Below are 22364 nucleotides of genomic sequence, written 5' to 3'. Positions count from 1 at the left end.
AAAAAAAAAAAAAAAAAGAAAAAAGAAAAAGTGCAGGTGGGACTTTGAAAGCAGCATGTCAACGTCATAAAAAGGGTAAGAAGCTAAGAAGCTATCCCTCCCTGAAATCAGATTCTGGAGTCATTTATTCTCTTGCTGACGGTCTGTTTCCCCACTACCACGCAGGGCCGACGCCAAGGCCCCTGTCTTTCTCGCCCACTCTTCTGTCCCTGGTCCTTGGAACACGGGAAGCCCTTGGTCCTACTCTGCCTGATGCATGGAAGGCACTCAGTAAATGCTTATTGCATGAATAGATGAACTAAAGATGGAAGCATCAGGCACAGTTTGTAAAGGCGAAAATCATCGCCCACAAATGAAAGTATTGGGAAAGAATGAACAAAGAGCCCAAGGTCAGGATTTCAGATGGCAACTGCCTGGAAGGGGCAGGGGCAACAAGTGAGAGCCAGGCCTCCCTGTCTGGCCTTGGTGGCCACCACGTGGGGCCGGCCGTGAGCAGAAAGGGAGGGAAGTGTGGGCCTGTGTGGACAAGGTGCTGGAATAGAGAGGCTGGGAGCTCAGAGGAGACCCAGGGAGGCTTGCCCATCACAAGCACCGCAGGCAGCTGAAAAGAAGCAAACAATCCCCAGGCCCTGGTAAACTCACCCCAGAGGCATCACAGTCCCTGCAGGCGAGGACAAGTGGCACAGACCGACAGCAAAGAGGGAACTTCCGGCACACGGGGGGCCAGGGGCAGTGGCTCATGCCTGTCATCCCAGCACTCTGGGAGGCTGAGGCCGCTGGGTCGCCTAAGGTCAGGAGTTTGAGACCAGCCTGGCCAACAGGGTGAAACCCTGCCTCTACTAAAAATACAAAAATTAGCTGGGCATGGTTGTGGGCACCTGTAATCCCAGCTACTTGGGAGGTTGAGGCAGGAGAATCACCTGAAGCTGGGAGGCGGAGGTTGCAGGGAGCCGAGATCACGCCACTGCACTCCAACCTGGGCGAGCGAGCGAGACTGTCTCAAAAAGAAAAAAACAGACAAACACGTGGAAGTGCTATCAGAACTCACAAAGCCACCAGCTAGAGTGCGCATGGGCTAGAAACAGGCCACGCAGCAGCGGACATGGCTGGAGTCAGAGGTCCCTATGTACCCACGGCCGCCTTCAGTTCCCATCGCGGTTAGAGAGGAGACATGGTCGCCCTCCTTTTCCTGGGGAGAAAAATGAGGCTCTGAGAGGAGCACCTTCCAGATCACGGAGCCAACAGGGCCCCAGGTTGTCGTCTGGCTGGGACTGACCTCAGAGCCCAGCTCTTCCCATCCCACTGCGTCTCCTTCCTCCGACTGGCCTGCCCTTAGCTGTGTCACAGCAGACAGGAAGGACAGGGCACTCACACCAGGAGTGGGTGGTGCAGCTGAAGGGACCGAGCTCCCAAAACCTGGCCTTCTCTGCTGGCCGTGCAAGCCGGGAAGCGAGGGGGACGCGTGTCTGGGCTACATATTTAAAATACCAAGTGTCAGTCAACATGTCTCAGCAGAACTCATCAGCCGTATTTCTTGATTGTTATAAATGTGCTCCTTCCTCAGCTCTCCCGTGAGCCAAATCAGACAGTTTGGAGGGGACAGCTGCAGGTAGCTGAACAAGAGTCCCAGAGTGCACCTTTCCCCTTGCGGAGAAAAATGAAGGGAAATGTCAGCTTTGGACTGACGCTCTTCAGCCTTCGCCTGTGACGTGGAGCTAACGTTTCTGCAACGCTTCGCCATCACAGAGCTCGCTCACATCGACTGTCTCTCCCCTCATGGCAGACGCAGGCAGCGGGGGCTCGCAGGGGAGAGAGTTTGGCTCTGTGCGGTTACGTGAGTCGCTGACAGTCACACATCCAGCAAGCAGCAAACCCGAACTGGAGCCCAGACCCTGGGCCACTGCCCCTTCCACCAAGCTCAGCAGCCTTGACAAAGGAAGACAAGGTCTGGGAGTGTTCCAGAAGGATCTGCCTCGTGATGCCCCTCCTTTCAGGAGAAATGAACAGGTGACTGAGATTGGACAGATAGAAATTAGGCCGGGTGTGGTGGCACACACCTGTAATCCCAGCACTTTGGGAGGCTGAGGTGGGTGGATCATGAGGTCAGGAGTTCAAGACCAGTCTGGCCAACATCGTGAAACCCCGTCTCAACTAAAACTACAAAAAATAGCCGGGTGTGGTGGTGCGCACCTGTAATCCCAGCTACTTGGGGGGCTGAGGCAGGAGAATCGCGTGAACCTGGGAGGCGGAGGTTGCAATGAGCCGAGATCGTGCCATTGCACTTCAGCCCGGGCGACAGTGCAAGACTCTGTCTCAAATAAATAATAAATAAAAAGAAATCACTTCCCCTCCCTCTGCATAGACCTCAGCCTCCAGCCACCTACCTGCTGGGGTCCTCCTTGACTCCAAACCCAAGCTTGTCAGTCTACCCCAGTCTCTCCAGACGCCCCTCCCAGATGGGCAATTCCAACCCAAGCTCGGCAAACACTGACCCACCCTCCTCCTCTCTCTCTCTCTCTCGCTCTCTCTCTTTCTTTCTCTCTCTCTCTCTCTTTCTCTCTCTCTCTCTCTCTTTCTTAATGGAGTCTTGCTCTGTTACCAGGCTGGAGTGCAGTGGCACGATCTCGGCTCACTGCAACCTCTGCCTCCCAAGTTCAGGCAATTCTCCTGCCTCAGCCTCCCGAGTAGCTGGGACTACAGGCACACACCACCACGCCCGGCTAATTTTTGTATTTTTTTTTTTAGTGGAGAGGGGGTTTCTCCATGTTGGTCAAGCTGGTCCCGACCTCCTGATCTCAGGTGATCTGCCCGCCTAGGCCTCCCAAAGTGCTGGAATTACAAGCGTGAACCACTGCGCCTGGCCAATGTGTTGCATTCTTAAGTCATGTCACCTGAGCCTGGAATTTCCTGTGTGCCTCAGTTTCCTCATCTGGGAAATGGGAATAATGATCTGTAGGGTTGCTGTGAGGAACAAGTAACGTATATATATATATGCTCAGAAGAGTGCCTGGCACGCCGCAAGGGCCACAGAGGGCTTGCTGTTAATTTGAGGACTGTGACAGCTGGGGTTCTAGCCCGGGCCACAGATGGGACGTTCCTAGCAGAGTCCTGCTGGAAACACCCAACATACTCCCCCGTGCTGGCCGGGTAATGGCAGGCACTGAGGCTCTTTCGCAGATTTAAAGATGGTCAGGAGAAGCTGCCAAAATATTCCTATCATCATCATTCTCTGTTTTTTTTCCCCTAATTTTGCACACTATGCCTCTACTGCTGTTTGGTTAAAACATTTAATTTTTTAAAACAAGCATAATTTATGAATGTGCCCAGTGATATTAAGAGCTTTTCAGAAGGTGCAGACCAGGCACCTAAGAGGGTCACAAGTCATTCCTGAGGGACGCTCTGGAGAATAAGAGGCTGCTCCAGGCTACTTTTAACCCCTTGGTGACTCTGGAAATCAGCAGGTGTGTGGGATCCTGCAGCCAGTTAAGGGCACCTGCGGAGGGCTGGGTTTGGGTGACCCCCTAATGGGTGCATCTGTTCTGTGTGTAAGAAACAAGGACAAACAGGGTGACAGTGGGTAGCCTTGCATGAATGGACCCCTGCAGGCTCTTCCGTCTAGGAATTGTTTGGTGGAATTGAAAGTCAAGCAAAAAAACTCCCAGTGCCACACTGCTGGTGCTTCCCTCCCGCTGGGACAAGCATTTCTCTGCTCTTGTTCACAGCAGACTTTCTAGAAGGATTTCCCCAGGCCAGGCCACTCCAGCACTCTGCTATTCCCTCTGCCCGCAGCCTTCCTCCTCCAGATCTCTGTATAGGTCACTTCCTCAGCTCCTGAGTCTGACACATCACCGACCACCAGATTTAAAGCTGTACTGCCATGCTGCGCCCCGCCTCCCACTCCCCCCTCCCCCCTCCCCCCTCCCCCGTTCTGCACAGCCCTCACCACCATCTGACTGTGTATATGTTATGCTTGTTTCTCATCTGCTCCGACCTCTGGAATAAAAAGTGTATGAGGCAGGCATCCATGTCTGCCTTAGTCACTGCTGCATTCCTCAGAGCAGGGCCCGCCCCCGGGGAGGCACACATTTTTCGCTGGGAGAATGAGTATGAGGAGATTTTGGAAACAGGGCTCATCCTGGGCCGCAGGAGCACAAAAGAAGGAGCTGCACACTCTGCATGTGGAATGAGTGGAGGGCATCCAAGAGGAGGGCTTTGAGGGATGAATAGGAGTTCACCAAGAGGAGGGGGAGGTGAAAGTCATGGCTACAGTCCAGGAGAGGAGAGGCCATGGAGCGTTTGGGATCTGAGGCATGTGCTGGAGTGGCTGAAGCAGAGTGGGAGGAAGAGGAAGGACTAAGATGCAAGCGGCAGAGCCCGAGGGCCGGTGAGCAGGTCTGGGTGCTTCCCTCCAGCCTAGAGCCCTGGCGTCCCTGAGCGCTGGGACCCCGGGGGGCCAGCCCCACAACTGGCAGACAAGCACAAATTCCCTACCTCGTATATTCTTTTTTCCGGAGGGTAGGAGCAGACGAGGCAGATGAGAAGCTCTAAGCTGAGGATGCCTCTATGCCCAGGGAGCAGGGATGGGTGTGAAAAGCGGGGCACAGAACACAGCAGTCACAGCAACACAGGCTGTGGGCATGGGGAGTGGGTCCGTGCCTTCCGGCATCAGGAACCAGCGGCCAGGCACAGCTCACCGTGACGCGCACGCGCACTGCTAAGAGGGGAGATGTTCTAGCTGGGCTCTGTGACATGCTCATGGACCTCACAGCCCAGTGACAACATCTGGGAGGAGGGGTATCCACAGGTCTGAGATGCAGCCCACGTCCCTCACAGGAGTCCCCCAGAAGCTCATGAGAATGGCGGCACATCAAGGTCCCACAGTAGGGACCTCTGTCCCTGCACTGTCCCAAGGCCCTGTCCACGTGGCCTGGCCCAGACCTGCCTGCGGCTCCCGGTGCTGTGGATGGCCTGATGTCTCCCACCAATGGGTATTGCTGGGACCCCACCCTGCCTGGGCCCTCGGGCTGACCCTAGAGTGAAGGGGATACACTTGCTTCCCATGTGGCCCCATTCCAGGCCCTCCCTACTCCTTCCAAAACACCTGCTTACCCCCACACCTTTCACCTGCTCAGCGTGCGTCTGTGTCTTCTTGCCCCTGCGATTGGTGGTCCCCGACGGCTCAGGCATGTGTCCATGGGGACCAGGCAGGCACAGGGGGGTGGGAATTTTCAGATGCCCACCAGGTGCAGTCTTCCAGACCAAACCTTGACGAGCACCACTGCCTATGTGCAAGGCAGGCGTCTCAAGTCTGGCTTCCTTCCACCCTCCCCCTGAGGCCACGTCAGTCCCGTCCATGGTGACCCTGCAGATGTGAGGCTGGGGGCCACCCACAGCAGGGAGGTTTCCGGGACTGCTCCCCAGGGACCCCCTATGTGTCTCATTCAGGGAGGTCAAAAGCAGAGGCTGTGCCCCATTAAATGCTATCAAGCCCTCCGAGGAGTCTGGCCTGAGCCTAGGAGCCGCTGCAGGGAGATACCAGCTTCATGACGGGGGGTGACTTCTGAGCGTTTTGGTATCTGGGGAATTGGGGGCTGATAAGCTCATGCTCAAGGCGCTCTGGAGGGTAACAGCAGCTGCTGCAGAGGGGCTACGTGCAGTCACTCAGGGCACAGGGCCGGACGCCGCAGACCCATCTCTGCCCCCTGGGGTCACGACACAGGAAGCAGAAAAGGTATATGTTCTCTTTCCATCTCCCGGTCTCTGAGAAACCCTCCCCGCCCACCCTCCACCACCCGGGACAACACCCCCAGCTCAAGATGGAGTCAGGCCGCAGCTGATCCCAGCCCGGAGGAGGCCGGACCCAGTGCCCTGGGAAACAACTTGGCTGCCGGCCAGGGTGTGGCCCCAGGGGTGACAGGGCTGTGCCTCCCGGAGAAAAGAAAGAGCCTAATCCCTGGGATTTGCCGTGAAAGCCAGGACAGGGCAATCACTCATCGTCAGGCAGGGACGGCTGCGCTGTTGTTTTTAGGTGGAATTTCTGAATCTCATTTGTAATGTGTACTGATCCCGGGTCAAACTCTCTACATGGGCTGCAGGACACGGTCAGCGGCGCACAGTTAACCCCTTAAGAGTAATAATTTTAACGAGGTGATCTGAGCCCTGTGGCTGGGACACTGGATGGTCTCAAGCCTTGACTGAGGCCTTGCCTGGCCAGGGGGAGAGGTACAGCTGGGTAGATACCTTCATTCACAAGCCCTGGTACCAGGGCTGCTGCGTACGGTTGAGCAGGTTGTGCACTGCAAATAGACTAAGCGGTGAATGGTGCTCCCTAGATTTTGCAGTGCACAGCACATTCAACTGTACATAGCAGCCTTGCCACAAACCACTCCTCTCTCCCTCGGAGACACGAACCACACCAACTCCTAAACCACAAGCACTTTCAGCTGTGCGAACTCTGGCAGGATGAGGAGCTTCTTAAAAGCAGGATGTGTAGCTTGGATGTAGATTTATTCTCCAGTACCCAGCGCAGGGCCTGGCAGTACCCCACATGCACTGGGGATGCATCAGTATCCCAGGATGTTCTTGCTGAACGAATTAGACAGCTCGAGGATGACAGGACACGGGAGGCCAGCCTCACCCGCCCTCCACTGTCAGAGCTGCCTGTTAAACAGGTCCCAGGTAGTTGGAGCCACTCTGGGCTGAACGGTACCGGCCCTGTCCCATGATCCTTGCTCTGGCCTGTTGTCCCCTGAGGAGGCTCTGGGCTCCCACCAGCCCGCCAGTTCCAAACTGCTTCCTCCCAGCGGTTCATGTATGCCCCACGCTAGACCACTCTTACGTTAAAATACGCACAAACCTCGGTCCTGATAACCCTGCAAGGCAAATATTACTGTGGCAATTCTGCTGAGAAGAAAGCGGAGGCTCAGACAGTTATGAAACTTGCCTAAAGTCACACAGCTGGAAACACAGGACAAAGCCGCAAGCCCAGAGCCGTTTGCCGCGGCCACGCAGACTCAGTCACGCTCTGCCTGAAAGGGGCCACCCAAGCCACTGCCATTCTTCAGACAGTAAACTTGAAATTGGGTAATGATCCTCATACACCCACAGATGGAATTTAAAATGTGATTTCAAAACATAGACCGTGGTCGTTCCCTTTAAGAGGGGGTGTGAGGGCGGCAGGGGCGTGTTGACACACCGGCCAAGCTCGGAGGCTCCCACGACTTAGCACAGACAGTGTGGGAAAGCGGCTGTCAAGTTTACTTTCACGGAAAGGCCTGGGTGTTGTGCAGGCTTCTCGTCCTACGTTGCCTCGGCATGCGTTCTGAGCCTGCGTTGAACTCTCACACCAGAGCAGGGCTCAGTCACCCTTGCCGCGGGTTCCGGTTCTCCACCTGCTCCCAGGTCCTCAAGGTGGTTGACCCAGATGTCCGCCTTACACCACCACCCCCTGGGGGTCCCCGCCTCATGGGGCAGCTGGATACAACCCACAGACCCCCACACCTATGGGGACCGTGCAGGTCTAGGCAGCAATGATTCCCTTCAGTCGCCGCATGACCTCAGGGAACTCCTGCCTGCTCCAAGACCCCCAAATAGAATTCCTCAAGGGAAACCTGCCTGGACAATGCTCTGGGCCCCAGCAAAGGCTTTGGTTCCACAGGTCTTCTCTCTCTCTCTCTCTCTCTCATTCTGCAGGTGCTTCCCCTTCCCCTTGCCTTCCCATTGACCCTGCGAGGGGTGCTGCCCACCTCTCTGCGGACCTGTGAATGAAGGACCTGTGAATGACACTGCTTCTGTTACTTCCTATGTTTACTGCGCTGTCTTCTCTGCGTCTCACCTGACTGGCACATGAAAACCTAGCTTCTGGCTGGGTGTGGTGGCTCACACCTGTCATCCCAGCACTTTGGGAGGCCAAGGCAGGCGGATCACAAGGGTAGGAGTTTGAGACCAGCTTGGCCAGCATGGTGAAACCCCGTCTCTACTAAAAATATAAAAATTGGCCAGGTGTGGTGGCAGGTGCCTGTAATCCCAGCTACTCAGGAGGCTGAGGCAGGAGAATCGCTTGAACCCAGGAGGCGGAGGTTGCGGTGAGCTGAGATCGCGCCACTGCACTCCAGCCTGGGCGACAGAATAAGACTTTGTCTCAAAAAACAAACAAACCAAACCAAAACAAACCAAAACCAAACCCCTAGCTTCCTTCCTGATCACAGCTAGAATGTATAGCCACTCTCAAGTGTCTCTCTAGACAGCAAGGCCAAATGAGGAAGAACTGACATTTACAGAACATTTAGGTTTCCATTAGTATTACATCCTGCGCACCCACTGTGTGCCAGCCATGCCAGGAGCTTTCACACACATCGTTTCATCAAATTACACGAATGAGATGCAGAGGCTGCCATGACGGCATTTCCTTCCTAAATGTGGTCAAGGTGACCGTGTCTAAGGCGAGCGGCTGGTTGTCCACTCTTCATTCACGTGGACTTCACCGCTGCCATGCTGCATGGCCGGCCCTGCCCCTGCCAGGAGCTGAGGATCCAGACCCTTCAGCTTCTCTGGGGAACCCTGCGGCAGCTGAACCCACAGAGCTGCCTGGGGGGCTGAGGGGCTTGGGGGGCAACAGAGAGCTGACTGACTTCAGGACCTGCCTGGGAAGTGCAGTTCCAACTCTCCGGCTGTGGGACCCTGGACCAGCACTTCCTTTTTCTTCTTCCATAAACGGCGATACCAGCCCCAGGGTGGCCGTCCCACCAGGCTGCTCAGGGATCTACCGGCACATGGCGCTTGTGAAGGGCCTCTGGGCACAGGATGGGTGAACGTACAGGGGAGGCACCAGGTGACTCCAACACAAAACTGCCAGCAAAGTCTCCAAACACTGTCCCTGGGCCCAGGGCAGGCTTGGGCTGGGGACACACGGTCTGGTCTTGATCCTACAGGACTGTCCTTTCTCCAGGCCAGAGGGTATAAAACATCTCTGAGACCGGCTGGGCATAGCGATTCATGCTTGTAATCCCAGCACTTTGGGAGACTGAGGAGGGCTGATAACGAGGTCATGAGTTTGAGACCAGCCTGTCCAATAAGGTGAAACGCTGTTTCTATTAAAAAATACAAAAATTAGCCTGGCGTGGTGGCGCACACCGGTAGTCCTACCTACTCGGAAGGCTGAGGCAGGAGAATCGCTTGAACCCGGGAGGGAGGCGGAGGTTGCAGTGAGCCAAGATCATGACACTGCACTCCAGCCTGGGTGACAGAGCAAGACTCTGCCTCAAAAAAAATTAAAAAATTAAAACTCTCAGAGATCAAATCATGTGGATATGCACTCACTGCTCACATGCACCGACACATACACACACTGCACACCCAGCCACACACGCACTCCATCAGAGCAGACGGCTTGCCCAGAAACAGGCCTGCAGAGTGGATGAGGTCTGGGTGTCTTCTAAGATGGGTAGGTTGCCACGGAAACCCATTCCCAGCCGCGAAGATCCTGCCCCAGCCTAGAAACAGCCTCCCTAAACTGCAGCCAGCCCCAGCGCCTATCTTCAGGGGATGCAGCTGTGGCTGCCGCTGGGAATCATTGAAGCTGGGAGGACTCCTGGAAAGGAGGCAGTTCTGGGGGTCCCAGGGAGCAGCCTGGTGTCACCTGTGTGAGCAGGTAAAGAGCCGCAGAGAGACCCTCAGGACCCCGCCATTCTGCAGCATGGTGACATGTGAACCTCACCTTTTGGTTACCTGGGTATACAGGGAAGTCCTTCCTCATCAAGGGGTGGCCCAGGACCCAAGACCCCATGGCCAGGAGCACTGTGACTGTTTCAAAGGAGGCGCTTCACAACTTATCCTCTATGGCTGGGACTCAGGCACAGCCACTGCTGACAGATGCCAGCCAGTGTAGATACTAGCTGGTGTAGACCAGAAAAAATAACCAGGGCTTAACACAGGCCATGGGGATAGGGAGTCCTGGAGCTGGGCTGTTCAGGTCTAAGCCCCAACTTGAACACTTCCTGGCTGGGAGATCCTAGAGGCTTAGCTCCTCCGGCCTCAGTCTTCTTAGCTGCTGAATGGGTACAACCTCAACTGCAACCTCAAACTGCAGGAGGCCCCATGGGCTCAATAAAGTAGCAGGATCTGGAAACTCCGTCGGGAGCACAAAGCTCCTAGGGGACAGCACAGACCTCCCACGGCTCCCATGGCCCCAGGACAGCACCCACTGAGGCCTGGCCCTGCAGCCTCCTCCAGCCTCCCTGCACCCTGGATGCTCCAGGAGCCCCAAACCGCATGTGGTGTCCTCCCCGCCCGGCTTCCTGCCTCTCACTGTGTCACAGGCCAGCCATAGATGTGGCTGTGAGTTTGAGTGTCAGCCTCCCTTGACTGCCCCATGGTCATATCCGTGTGACAGGAGGGGCTGGCCTGCAAAAAACTATGAGGACAACTCGGTAGCCCCCCGAAACCCAGCAGGCCCAAGGGTCAGGAGGTCCACATGCGAAATTCGCCCGTAGGCCGACGAATGACTTCCCCTGCAGGCTCTGCGGCTCCTCTCAGCATTGGCAGGGTTTTAACAGAAATGTGGCCACAACCAAGCCTCATAGCGTGCAGATTTCCCTCCCTGGAGAAACAGGGAGGGCCTTCTTGTGGGCCAGCCCCTCCTATCATACAGACATGGCCACGGACCGGTCAGGGGAGGCTTCTTGGAAGCGGTCACACACATGCTGTGTCTTGAGGCTGGGTGGAGTGAGCCAAACAGCGGTGGCTGGGCTGAGACTTAAAAGAAAGTGGTGGCCGGGAGGCTGGAGGGGAGGTCAGAGGGGAGGCTGGAGGGGAGGTCAGAGGGGAAGTCTGAGGCTCAGACAGCCCAGCCCAGCGGCCCAGGGAGCTGGGGCAGCCCCAGGCTATCTTTCTGTCTCATCCGCATGCTGATGACACACAGCACACCCCTGCTGCAGCCAGGGCTCTTCCATTCGTCATCACTCAGGAGATACTACCTGAAAGATCCCTCCCAGAGCACCCCGGTCACAGCCTGTGCAGCCCGCAGAGCTGAGAATGAATCCACAGTTGGAGAAGGGGAGTTTTGTCGTGGCCCGAGAATCCCTCAGGCATTAATGGAGCATTTTTGCACAGGGCGAAAATGCATTCTTCATTTTTCCTTGACAGCCGGTTAAAGAGGAATGCAAGGGGGCTTTACAAAGGCAACGGCGGGCCCCGCTGCGGGCTCCTTGGTCCCCCCTAAGAATGAGCCTTTAAAGGCTGCATCAGAGGAAGACCCAGCTCCTGCAAGTTCTTAGTATTTCTCCCTCTTCTTCTGGCGCTGGAGGACCAAACGCACCAAACACGGCAAGCCCCGGGCGCTTCTGCGCTGACTGCTTTTCTGGGACACCCAAACTCACAGCAACTTTGCTCAAGGCAGCACCAGTCAACCCTGGGGTCCGGCTGGGGTGGGGACAGTGTGGTGTTTGGGGAAGACTGGGCCCCAGGCCCGCTCTGGCCCCAGCTCCGAGTGGCCACGGGTAAGTAAGTCTCTTGCCCTCTCTGGCCCTCGCTCTCTCCTTTGTTAGAGGAGCTAATCCCAGCGTGTCACAGGGTCCTGGCGACGGTGAAACCCTGGCTCCTGGTCATCACAAGTGCTAAGCGTCACTCCCTCACATGCAAGGAGGCTCAGCTTGGGCCTCGCCTCCTCCAGGCAGCCCTCCTGATTAGGTGCCCAGTGCCCACACAGGGCATGGCCTAGAGCAGGCAGTGTTCAGTGAGCACTGTCGTGAGTAGGCGGTGTTCCCTGCCATGTGCCACACATAGCACGGAGCTGCTGGGGCTTCCCCGGAAGGTCAGAAGCCTCCCACGCCCCCGCCGGGAGCAGCAGTCCCGGAAACCGCTTTCTTCCTCTCCACCCGCCATCAAGGGTTTCTGTCTAAGTCACTGGTTGAAGCCAGAACTGCTCTGCTGAAAACACGTCTGGAAACACCCCAGGCTCTGCGGTTTTTCAGTTGCACAGTCTCAGGAGGTCATTTAACTTAGCCTCCTCCTTTGCCCGAGGGAGACAATCCTGACCCAGCGCTGGCAGTGTCTGAGGACGGGAGAATGCGAGGGTGAAGGTGCCAGGCGACAGCAAGGAGCCGGTGAGCTCAACCCCACGTTTCCAGGGCTGCTTCAGGCTTGGGCTGGAGTCCAGCGGCAGAACCATCCATTGCCAGGTAGGCAGGCCAGGGGCCGGGTGCTGGCATGGCTGACCCTGGTGGGGCAGGGAGCTCCCAGGCATACGGATGTTATTTTGGACAGAAGAGGAGAAAGAAGGAAGTGGGGATATGAAAGCCCAGGGAAGATATCCCAGACAGAGAAATAAGATCAGCCGTGGTAGGCATAGAGACAGCAGCCAACCGGCAGCGCAGCCTAGGTCCCAACATGCGGGCCTTGCCCTGGTCTCAGTCCTCCATCTGAGATGAATGGGTACCAGGTCAACTCCAGGAGCCCAGCTGGGTGGGGCATCCTGCACACAGACTGACACACAGACAAGGCGGGGGCCTCCCTGGCACACGGGGCTATGGGCATGATGATTCCAAGGGCCAGGCTGGGTCCCCCCTGCACGAAGCCCCAGCCCAGAATTCCAAAGACCAGGGCACCCGTGACCAACTGTGCTGAGGGAAGCCGCTGGGTCCTTGTGGCCTCATCCACATTCCATTCCCAGAAGCCCGCTGCCAGGACGGCACCTGCGATCCTCCCTCACACCCTGGCACCCCATTCCATTGCCCACGGTGTCCCTGAGTCACTGTGAGAAGACTGGGAAGCCCCCTCGCCCCTCTGGGCCTCAGTTTCCCCTCCTGCAGAAGAAGGAGTTTGAAGAGATGGTCTCTAGGAGGCCTCAGGCTCTGACATGCCAGGATTTTCTGCCCCAGTGGATAGGAAGCTGAGAACAGACACTCCCAGTTGGTTCTGTCTGGAGCAGGTGCAGCCAGAGAAAGGCGCTGGTGGGCGCTGGTTCTAGGCCCAGCAGCTGCCCAACCTCTTGGCTTGGGTCACCCCAGGAAGGATTTAGGTGGGAAATAAAGACATGAAACCTGCCAGGAGACCCCCCCCAGAGACCCCACAGGTCATCGAGGCCTGTCTCCACGCACCCACGCCCATTTCAGCATCGTATTTTGATGATCTGGTTATGGGGTGGCATCTCCCCCGCTGCTGAGGTGCAAAGCCCTCGGGGACTATGTGGCATTTATCCATCTCTGCATCTGCAAGGTTCAGCCCAGGCTCAGGCACAGGTAGCGACTCAGGAAGAGTTCAGAAGCAGAAAGAATGAGGACGTGAATCGGAAGGGTCTAGGATTCCAAACTCCTATCCTTCCAAGACCTGGGAATCACCTGAGGGCTCTGTCCTAGCCACACCTGCAGGCCTAGCATCAAGCACAGGACTGGCCCCTGGGGGTGGGGGGCAGCTGTGGGCCAGCGTCAGGGTGCACACCCCACCCACTCGCAGTGGGGGAAACTGAGGCCCAGAGTGGGGAGTGACTCAAGGGCAAGCGGCAAGTTTCACAATGTCAGACAATCAAACCACGTGCCTTCTCTTGGAATCACCGGAGGGCTAAGTGCCATTAATTGTAATTAACTAATTATTCCTGCTGCCAGCTAGTGCAGGAGGAGGCTGGGGTGAGGAGCCCCCCAGTGACCCAGTCGTGTTTACAACATGCAAACCCATTTAAAAGCTTGTAAAGTTGCTATAAATGGCTCTTGGGCAACAGGGGAATAACGATTCCCCTTCCCCAGCTGCCAGTTTAACCGCCCGGTTTGGGCGGCCAGGACTCAGCTTCCAAGGTCCAACAGCACCCCCTGGAGGCCGTGCACCAACACGCTCTGCGCAGCGCACACTGCCCGGTCGCCGGTTCTGATTAGGACCTCCCGGAATCCAGCGCCTAAGGGACTGTGAAGCCCACTCCTCCCAGTTCACAATGGAGAAACTGAGGCCCAGGGGAAGGCAGGGACTGTCCATCGGTTGCTCAGCTGCTATGAAAGTGTTCGGAGCATAAATCCAAGTCCAAAATGGAAGATGCCACCGTTTTCATTTCCCACGAATGTAAATCTTTTAAAATGTGACAGTTCAGGAGCGGAGCTATGAATGACAGAAGCAAGTGTGCAGAGTAGAGTGGGCCTCGGTGTCTTTTCAGACGAGCAGGCTGTCATTAAAGTTCCTAGCCATGGCAGGCTCTGCCCCAGCCTGTAAACAACTTCCCCGGCCTGCACCCACCAACAGGACCTCCACAGTCCCCTCATGCCCAAGTGCCCCTTCATGCTCCCCAAACCCTGATCTCCAGGGAGAAAGCTGAGTGAGCTCCCCATTCAGACGGGCTGAGCACTCAACTGATGCGTCGGGAGGGGCCGACCACCACTCAAGGCCACAGGCGAATCCAGCTAGTTCCGAGGCTGAGACCAGAGCTCAGGTCCTCTGATTCCTGCTTTGCTATCCCTCCCACTGCACCCCGAAAATAAAACTCTTGGGCCGGGCGCGGTGGCTCAAGCCTGTAATCCCAGCACTTTGGGAGGCCGAGGCGGGTGGATCACGAGGTCAAGAGATCGAGACCATCCTGGTCAACATGGTGAAACCCCGTCTCTACTAAAACTACAAAAAGTTAGCTGGGCATGGTGGCACGTGCCTGTAATCCCAGCTACTCAGGAGGCTGAGGCAGGAGAATTGCCTGAACCCAGGAGGCGGAGGTTGCGGTGAGCCGAGATCGCGCCATTGCACTCCAGCCTGGGTAACAAGAGCGAAACTCCGTCTCAAAAAAAAAAAAAAAAAAAAACTCTTATTAGCTCCCACCAACCGTGGGACTGTGCCAGTCCTGGGATAAGCGCTTTTCTTGGGTGGTATCATTTGAAATTCATGGTGTGAGAGGCAGGGCTCTATGGAAGACACCCATTTTATGGGCAGGGAGACGGAGACCCAGAGGGGTCTCCCAGAGACCGGGTGGCACAGCTAGGGTTGGATCCCAAGCCAGGCTCCCGACTCTGGCTGCTCCTCCAGTGGAGACTGACTGGGGGCTGTGGTGGCTTTGGCACTGGGCCCTGAAGGTTGGGTGGGCTTGGATTTGGGGAGGGGACCCAGATGGGAGCTGGGCCGGGCCAGAGAGGGTTTGGGGTGGAGGAAGGGTGCCGGGATAGACCTGAAGTTCCCGGCCACTCACCCACGGTCATGCCGTCCATGTAGCGCTTGATGATGTCAAAGGAGTCCCGCAGGTTCCCTTCTGTTATGTCGAAGATGATGTTAGCCTGGCTGGCAGGGTGTGGTGGCGTGATGGCACGGAGGAAGATGATCTCTGCGGAGGCATGGCACAGAAGGCTCAGCGCAGCTTGGCCCCAGCCCCAGCCCCAGCCCCAGCTCAGGCCCAGGAACTCACCCTCGGGGAATGAAGACCTAACCCAGGGCCCTTTCAGGAGGCAACATCAGTGAAGCCAGAGTTCCCCATGCGGGGAGGGGTCGGGGCCTGGACCTTCCTGTATCATAGCCTATCCCTTTTTATCAGTGGGGAAACTGCAGTCAGGAGAGATTTCGGATCTTCCTGGGGGTCACAGAACTCCTCAGAGGCAGGGCTGGTGAGAAGCCCTCAGTCACTGTGAATACTCATAAAGGTGAGGACAGGAGGAGGGAGGTGAGTGAGGGGACAGAAGGAGAGAGCAGAAAGGCCAGAGGAGTGGGCTCCTCTCCCATCTACAGCACCGCGGGTCAGGGGCCACTGCTGAGGGTGGCCTGGGCTGTCTGGGGACTGGGGGCTGTGTCCATCTCCCAGGTCAGACAGTGCCACGGGTCAGCCCTGGCTCTGGGCTGTCTTGGGGGGAGTCCTGTCTCTAGGCCTCAGTTTCCTCATCTGTAAGGTGAGGCAAGCAGCTGGCAGGGACCCAGGAAAGGTCCTTTCAGCACTCAGGGTCAGGGTCTGGGTTTCCCGGGCCCAAGCGGCTAGCAGGTGTCCCAGTGGCACCCAGCTCCCTGAGATAACCAACACTCACATCAGCACTGGCCGGAGAGGCCGCAAAACCAGCCCCAGGGGATTTGGGAAGGATTTCTATGTGGTTTGGTGAAACCCCATCATTTTGCAAAAGGCAAATACCAGTTAGTTATTTTCTCTGACCCAAGTCTGTGCCACCCTGTGACAATTCAGCGTGGTTCCTTTTCAGGAGGAGCAAGCTTAGAGGGGCTGGGACTGAGGACCACTCCTTGGGCAACCATGTGCTGGGGGAGCCTCTCCTTCCCCCTACCCCTTCTGCATGGCCGTGTCATGGTGTAAACACTGGTGTCCTCACGGGTGGCTCAGTTGTATGCCTCCCCTGAGAGAGCGGGAGGACTCCTTATCACCATGTCCCCAGAGCCTGACACAGAGGGGCTCTGTCCACAGCTGCTGAATGAACTCATCATGGCAAGCTTCTCTGCAGGCGGAGGATGGAGATTCCCCAGAGGGCGGGGGTGGCTGGGGACCAGGCACGCGGGCCGCACGGGCCAGAAGCGAGGTGAACAGCGCCGTGCTGCATCCACAGCTCTCTGCCAGGCTTGGGAGCACACAGCCCCGGCCCTGCTCCAGAGAAACGGTGCAGTGATGGCAGGCTACACATGTCTACACTGCATGCCGGGAGCTTCCTAGAGAGCCAGGCTGGGGTGTGGGAGCACTGAGTGGGTGACACCTGAGCTCCTGCTTCCATCCCAGCCCCTCCAGTTCACCTGGCCCTGGGTCCACAAAAGCCCGTTCCTAGCCATGGAGGGCTCCCAGGATGATGTTTCTATGCGCAAAGCTCGTCCATTGCAACCTTCCAGTGGTTCCCCCAGAGCCTGGGGGTTGAAGCCCCAACTCCGATTTTAGCCTCCTCTTATCCTTCCGGCCCACCTCTTGCCAAGCCTCTACCGCTCCAACAGAAAACCTTGGCTCAGTTCCTGAAATGCCGGCACTGCCCCACTACCTCCAGACCCCCCGGCCCTGTCCTGATCCACTGGGCACCCTCCTCTGCCCTTCCCCCCTTTCACTTGAATACCTCACCACTCAGGCCCCAGCCTGGCCATCACTTCCTCACAGAAGCCCTCCCTGATTCTCCAGCGCTGGTCACAGAATCAGCGCTTAATGGCTCTCTGCAGAATGACAGTTACCCATAAGAAGACACCCTGAATGGACAGCCGAGAATGGGTCACAGGCTGCTGTGCAGGGTGGGAGTGGGGGGGACACAGAGGCAAAGAACGCTCTGCATTTCAAAGCCCGGGACACATCTTACAAGGAATGGCTCCTGCAGGCCAAGCCCTCAGCTGAAGCCCAGGGAGGCCCCAGGGGACCCTGGGACCCCCACGCCCTTCCACTCACCTTCGGGTCGGTTGAACTCGCGGAAGGTGGGCAGCGAGACGACCGTGTGGGAGATGGTGTGCACCGGGTCGAACACGCACGTGACATCGTTGGGACGGCAAGACTTGATGCAGCGGACCGTGTCTGTCTTCTCTTGGCGCAGCCTGCGGGGAACCACAGCATGCGAGGCTGACGGGAGAGCGGGGACAGCAGCTCCCACAGGGCCCGAGGTACAGGGAGGAGGAGCAGGTGGCCAGGCCAGGGGCCTCTGTCCCAGAGACGGCTCCGTCAGAAAGCGACAGTGGTCTCTGTAGCCTGGCTGCTCTGTGGGGAGCCTTCGTGGCCCTTCCTGCAAACTGGACTGGGACCTAAACGCCATAGACACCCTCCGGCTTCCACCTGCCCTGGCTGTGGATAAGCACAGGTTGGAAATTTATCAGCTGCACGAACTGAGCATCAATATCTACAACTGTAAAATATAGTCACAGGTTCACTTGCCCAACAAATATGTTTTGAGTGCCAGGTGCCAGGTGCTAGGGACACCACAGTGAACAAGGAACACATGGTCCCACCTTCTCAGAGCCCACAGTGAGGTTGGGCAGCAGGATAGTAAACGAAGGAGCGGATACAGAGTGCCAAGCTCGGTGCCCAGCACAGGGAAGTCAATTCCACATCGCCACGCAACAGGGAGGCGGGAGAAGAGGCTAACGTCTATCGGAGGTCTGGGTTCCCGCTACTGTGCTAGATAGATTTTTTATTTTTTTTAAGATGGAGGCTTGCTCTGTTGCCCAGGCTGGAGTGCAGTGGTGCGATCTCAGCTCACTGCAACCTCCGCCTCCTGGGTTCAAGTGATTCTCCTGCCTCAGCCTCCTGAGTAGCTGGGATTACAGTCATGTGCCACCATGCCCGGCTAATTTTTGTATTGTTAGTGGAGGCGGGGTTCCACCATGTTGGCCAGGCTGGTCTCAAACTCCCGACCTCACGATCCGCCCGCCTCAGCCTCCCAAAGCACTGGGGTCACAGGCATGAGCTACCGTGCCTGGCCACTAGGAAGATTTTTTTTTTTTTTAATTTACATTTTTCTTGGTGCCATGACTCGGATTTTTAAAGCCTCTTGATCATAAAGTAAAACACAGACGCAAAACTACACAAAATGAAAGTATAGTTTAAGGACTTACTCTAAGGTGGTGATTATAATCACCACCCAGGTCAAGAAAGAGAACGTGGCCAGCTCTCAGAGGCCCTGCATCTCCCAGGCAGAGGTCAACCCCTCCTGCATCCCAAAAGTAACCCCAACCTGAGTCCAACAGCAATGCCCTACTTGGGTTTCTTATAGTTTTACCACATAAGTGTGCATCTCTAGACACGATCATTTAGACTCGTCCATGAGCAAGTTTTTGCTCTGCCTTGTAAGCCCATTTTAATCTACAGATTTCTTCTCCATTCCTTTCTTTTTTTCTTTTTCTTTTTTTTTTTTTTTTTTTTTTGAGGTGGAGTCTGGCTCTGTTGCCCAGGCTAGAGTGCTGTGGTGCAAATTTGGCTCACTGCAACCTCCACCTCCCGGGTTCAAGTGATTCTCCTGCCTCAGCCTCCCAAGTAGCTGGGATTATAAGCGCCTGCCACCACACCCAGCTAATTTTTGTATTTTCAGTAGAGATGGGGTTTCATTTGTTGGCCCCGCTGGTCTTGAACTCCTGACCTTGTGATCCACCCTCTTCGGCCTCCCAAAGTGCTGGGATTACAAGCGTGAGCCACTGCATCCAGCCATCTTTCACAGCTTTCTTGCAATCTGATGTGACAAGATGATCCAGCCTCATTTTACACTTTTACTGCCCAAGACCTGCAATCAGCCATTACTCTAAGAAGTTCTGGATTTGTATTTCTGTTTTTGTTTTTTAATGAGAAATGACTTATTAAGACAACAGTCTGGATACTAGGGAGGCTCAGTGCTACTGGGTTGGTCATTGTTTCTAGGCATCTTCAGTGTACATTCAAAAAATAATATACACCAAGAGTTCCTACTGATATCCAATTCAAAACAAGGACCACATAGTTTTTAATTAATCTCTTCCATATTACAAAGGAATATTCTTTCTTCCACATCAGAATCCTGGTCCTCAAGGACATAGAGTATCCCATCATTATCCCACATTACCTACACAGTAGTCCCAGGATAACGATTCTAAAGTTACCATGACTAACATAATTATCTAAAATAATTGATATGCTCTGCCTATTCTGCTCACAATTTAAAAATAAATGTGCTATGTCAACATTGTCTGAGCTATACAGTAATTCATACTGTACTCTTTTTCTTATAACAGTCATTTAATTGTAGTTCTATAAGTGACTATGTTTAATGCTTGCATGGTTTAATGCTTGCATAGTTTGTGCTCTTTGTACATGAAAGTCAGTTTTGCTAGGTATAAAATTCTGGGCTTACCTTTCCTTGAGTGTCCCTAATTATTTTCTTTTAGCATAAAGTATTGCTGTCAAAGAGTCCGATGAGAACATAGTTTTTTCTCTTACAAGTCACTTACTGTTTTTGTCTAAGTGTTCATAGTTTATCTTTTCCTCCTTTTCTATTGCCCAGTCTGGAGTACAATGGCATGATCTTGGCTCACTGCAACCTCTGCCTCCCAGGTTCAAGCAATTCTCCTGCCTTAGCTTCTTGAGTAGATGGGATTACAGACACACACCACCATGTCCAGCTAATTTTTGTAGTTTTAGTAGAGATGGGGTTTCACCATGTTGGCCAAGCTGGTCTCGAACTCTTGACCTTGTGATCTGCCCACCTCGGCCTCCCAAAGTGCTAGGATTATAGCCGTGAGCCACCATGCCCAGTCTTCCTCCTTTTCTTTAAAGTACAATAATTTCACAAAAATGTGTCTTGGTGTCGGCTGTTCTTGTTGATGTTCTCAGGTATGCTGTGTATTTTTTCAATGTGAAATTTCAAATCTCTTGTATTTATGGGAAGTTTTTCTGAGACCTTTATAGTACTTGCCCCCTTGTTTTCAGCATCTTCTGCAAGGAGTCCTGTCATCTAAATGTCAAATCTTCTCATAAATTTTGAATATTTGTCACTTTTTCTTCAAGCCTTTCATCTCTTCTTTCTTTCTTGATTTTTATAACTTTTTATTCTTTTCAACTTCTATTTCTCTGTTTATTTTTATTCACTTTTGTGTTCCTTCTAGTTTAGTCTTTATGTCTGAAATTTTTAACTTTTTGATTCTTTTTTTTTTGAGATGGAGTTTCGCTCATTACCCAGGCTGGAGTGCAATGGCGCGATCTCAGCTCACCGCAACCTCCGCCTCCTGGGTTCAGGCAATTCTCCTGCCTCCGCCTCCTGAGTAGCTGGGATTACAGGCACGCACCACCATGCCCAGCTAATGTTTTGTATTTTTAGTAGAGACAGGGTTTCACCGTGTTGACCAGGATGGTCTCGATCTCTTGACCTCGTGATCCACCTGCCTCGGCCTCCCAAAGTGCTGGGATTACAGGCATGAGCCACCGCACCCGGCAACTTTTTGTTTCTTTGGTCTATTACTTCATTTCTCAGTTTCTAATTCTGACTTCCACTTTTCTTTTCTTTTTCTTTTTTTTTTTTTTTTTTTGAGACAGAGTCTTGCTCTGTTACCCAGGCTGGAGTGCAGTGGTGCAATCTTGGCTCACTGCAACCTCTGCCTCCCGGGTTCAAGCAATTCTCCTGCCTCGGCCTCCCAAGTAGCTGGGATTACAGGTGCTTGCCACCGCACCCTGCTAATTTTTGTATTCTTAGTAGAGACAAGGTTTCACCACGTTGGCCAGGTTGGTCTCAAACTCCTGATTTCAGGTGATCCGCCTGCCACAGACACTCAAAGTGCTGGGATTCCAGGCATGAGCCACTGTGCCCGGACCCATTTTTCTTCTATGTTTTGCTCATTTTCTTAACACTTTTGGTTTCTTTCAAGATAGAATATTAGAATTTTCATTTATTCTGGGCATGTCGTTCTGGTGTGCTCTCATTACACAGAGGGATATCGTTCTCTCTTTTTCTCTTTTTTGCTTATAATAACTGTGCATTTGTTTGCTAGTGCTGCCATAACAAAATACCACAGACTGGGTGCTTAACCAACAGGAATGGATTGTCTCATGGTTCTGGGGGCTGGAAGTCCAAGATCAAGGTGTTGGCAGTTTGGTTCCTTCTGAGCCCTCTCTCCTTGCCTTGTAAAAGTCTGACTTCTCACTGTGTCATCACATGCTCTTCCCTCTGTTCATGTTCATGTCCTATGTCCTATCCTCTGTTTTTGGAGGCAGAGTCTTGCTCTGTCACCCTGGCTAGAGTCCAGTGGCACGATCTCAGCTCACTGTAACCTCCAACTCCCAGGTTCATGTGATTCTCCTGCCTCAGCCTCCCGAGTAGCTGGGATTACAGACACACACCCTCATGCCCGGCTACTTTTTGTATTCTTAGTAGAGATGGGGTTTCACCATGTTGGCCAAGTTGGTCTTGAACTCTTGACCTCCTGATCTGCCTGCCTTGGCCTCTAAAATTGCTGGGATTACAGGCATGAGCCACCACACCTGGCCCCTAATCTCTTCTTATAAGAACTCCTGTTGAATTGGATTAGGGCCCATTCATATGCTCTCACTTTTTCCTTAATTACCTCTTTAAAGTTCCTATATCCAAATACAGTCATGCTCAGAGGCATTGGGGATGAGAAATTCAACATGTTAACTTGGGAGGGACAAAATTCAGGCCCTAACACTTTGTATGGGTTTCACGGCTTGCTCTATGTCCTTCCAAGAAAGATGTGAAAGTTCCATCCACAGTACCTCAGAATGCGACCTTATCAGGAACCACGGTCAGTGCAGATGTAATTAGTTAAGATGAGGTCACATTAGAGTAGGGTTGGCCCGTGACCCAAGATGACCAATATGCTTACAAGAGGGCTAAGACACACAAGGTCATGTGTAGCAGAGACTGCAGTGATGTAGCTACAAGCCAAAAAACACCAATGACCACCAACCACCAGAACAAGTCATTCCCCTACAGAAGAGACACTCCCTACAGAAGAGACACATTCCCCTACAGAAGAGACAC

The 22364-nt window shown here is 54.3% G+C and overlaps 1 protein-coding gene across 2 annotated transcripts in view; it reads right to left on the bottom strand.

Moving 5' to 3' along the window:
• Positions 1 to 22364, bottom strand: part of FBLN1 (fibulin 1) — an 88214-nt gene that overhangs the window by 8290 nt on the left and 57560 nt on the right. For both annotated transcript variants that reach the window (XM_032261458.1, XM_032261460.1), the window contains 2 exons: positions 17303 to 17445; positions 15149 to 15280 (listed from right to left, as the gene is read on the bottom strand). In XM_032261458.1, coding sequence (XP_032117349.1) covers positions 15149 to 15280; positions 17303 to 17445 — 275 coding nt within the window. The remainder of the gene's footprint in view (positions 1 to 15148; positions 15281 to 17302; positions 17446 to 22364) is intronic.

This window comes from Sapajus apella, unplaced genomic scaffold (assembly GCF_009761245.1).
Source record: "Sapajus apella isolate SASKATOON/1434 unplaced genomic scaffold, GSC_monkey_1.0 scaffold123, whole genome shotgun sequence".
NCBI classification, from domain to species: Eukaryota; Metazoa; Chordata; class Mammalia; order Primates; family Cebidae; genus Sapajus; species Sapajus apella.
Note: the sequence above shows the minus strand (reverse complement) of the source record. Positions and strands in the feature narration are given on the sequence as shown.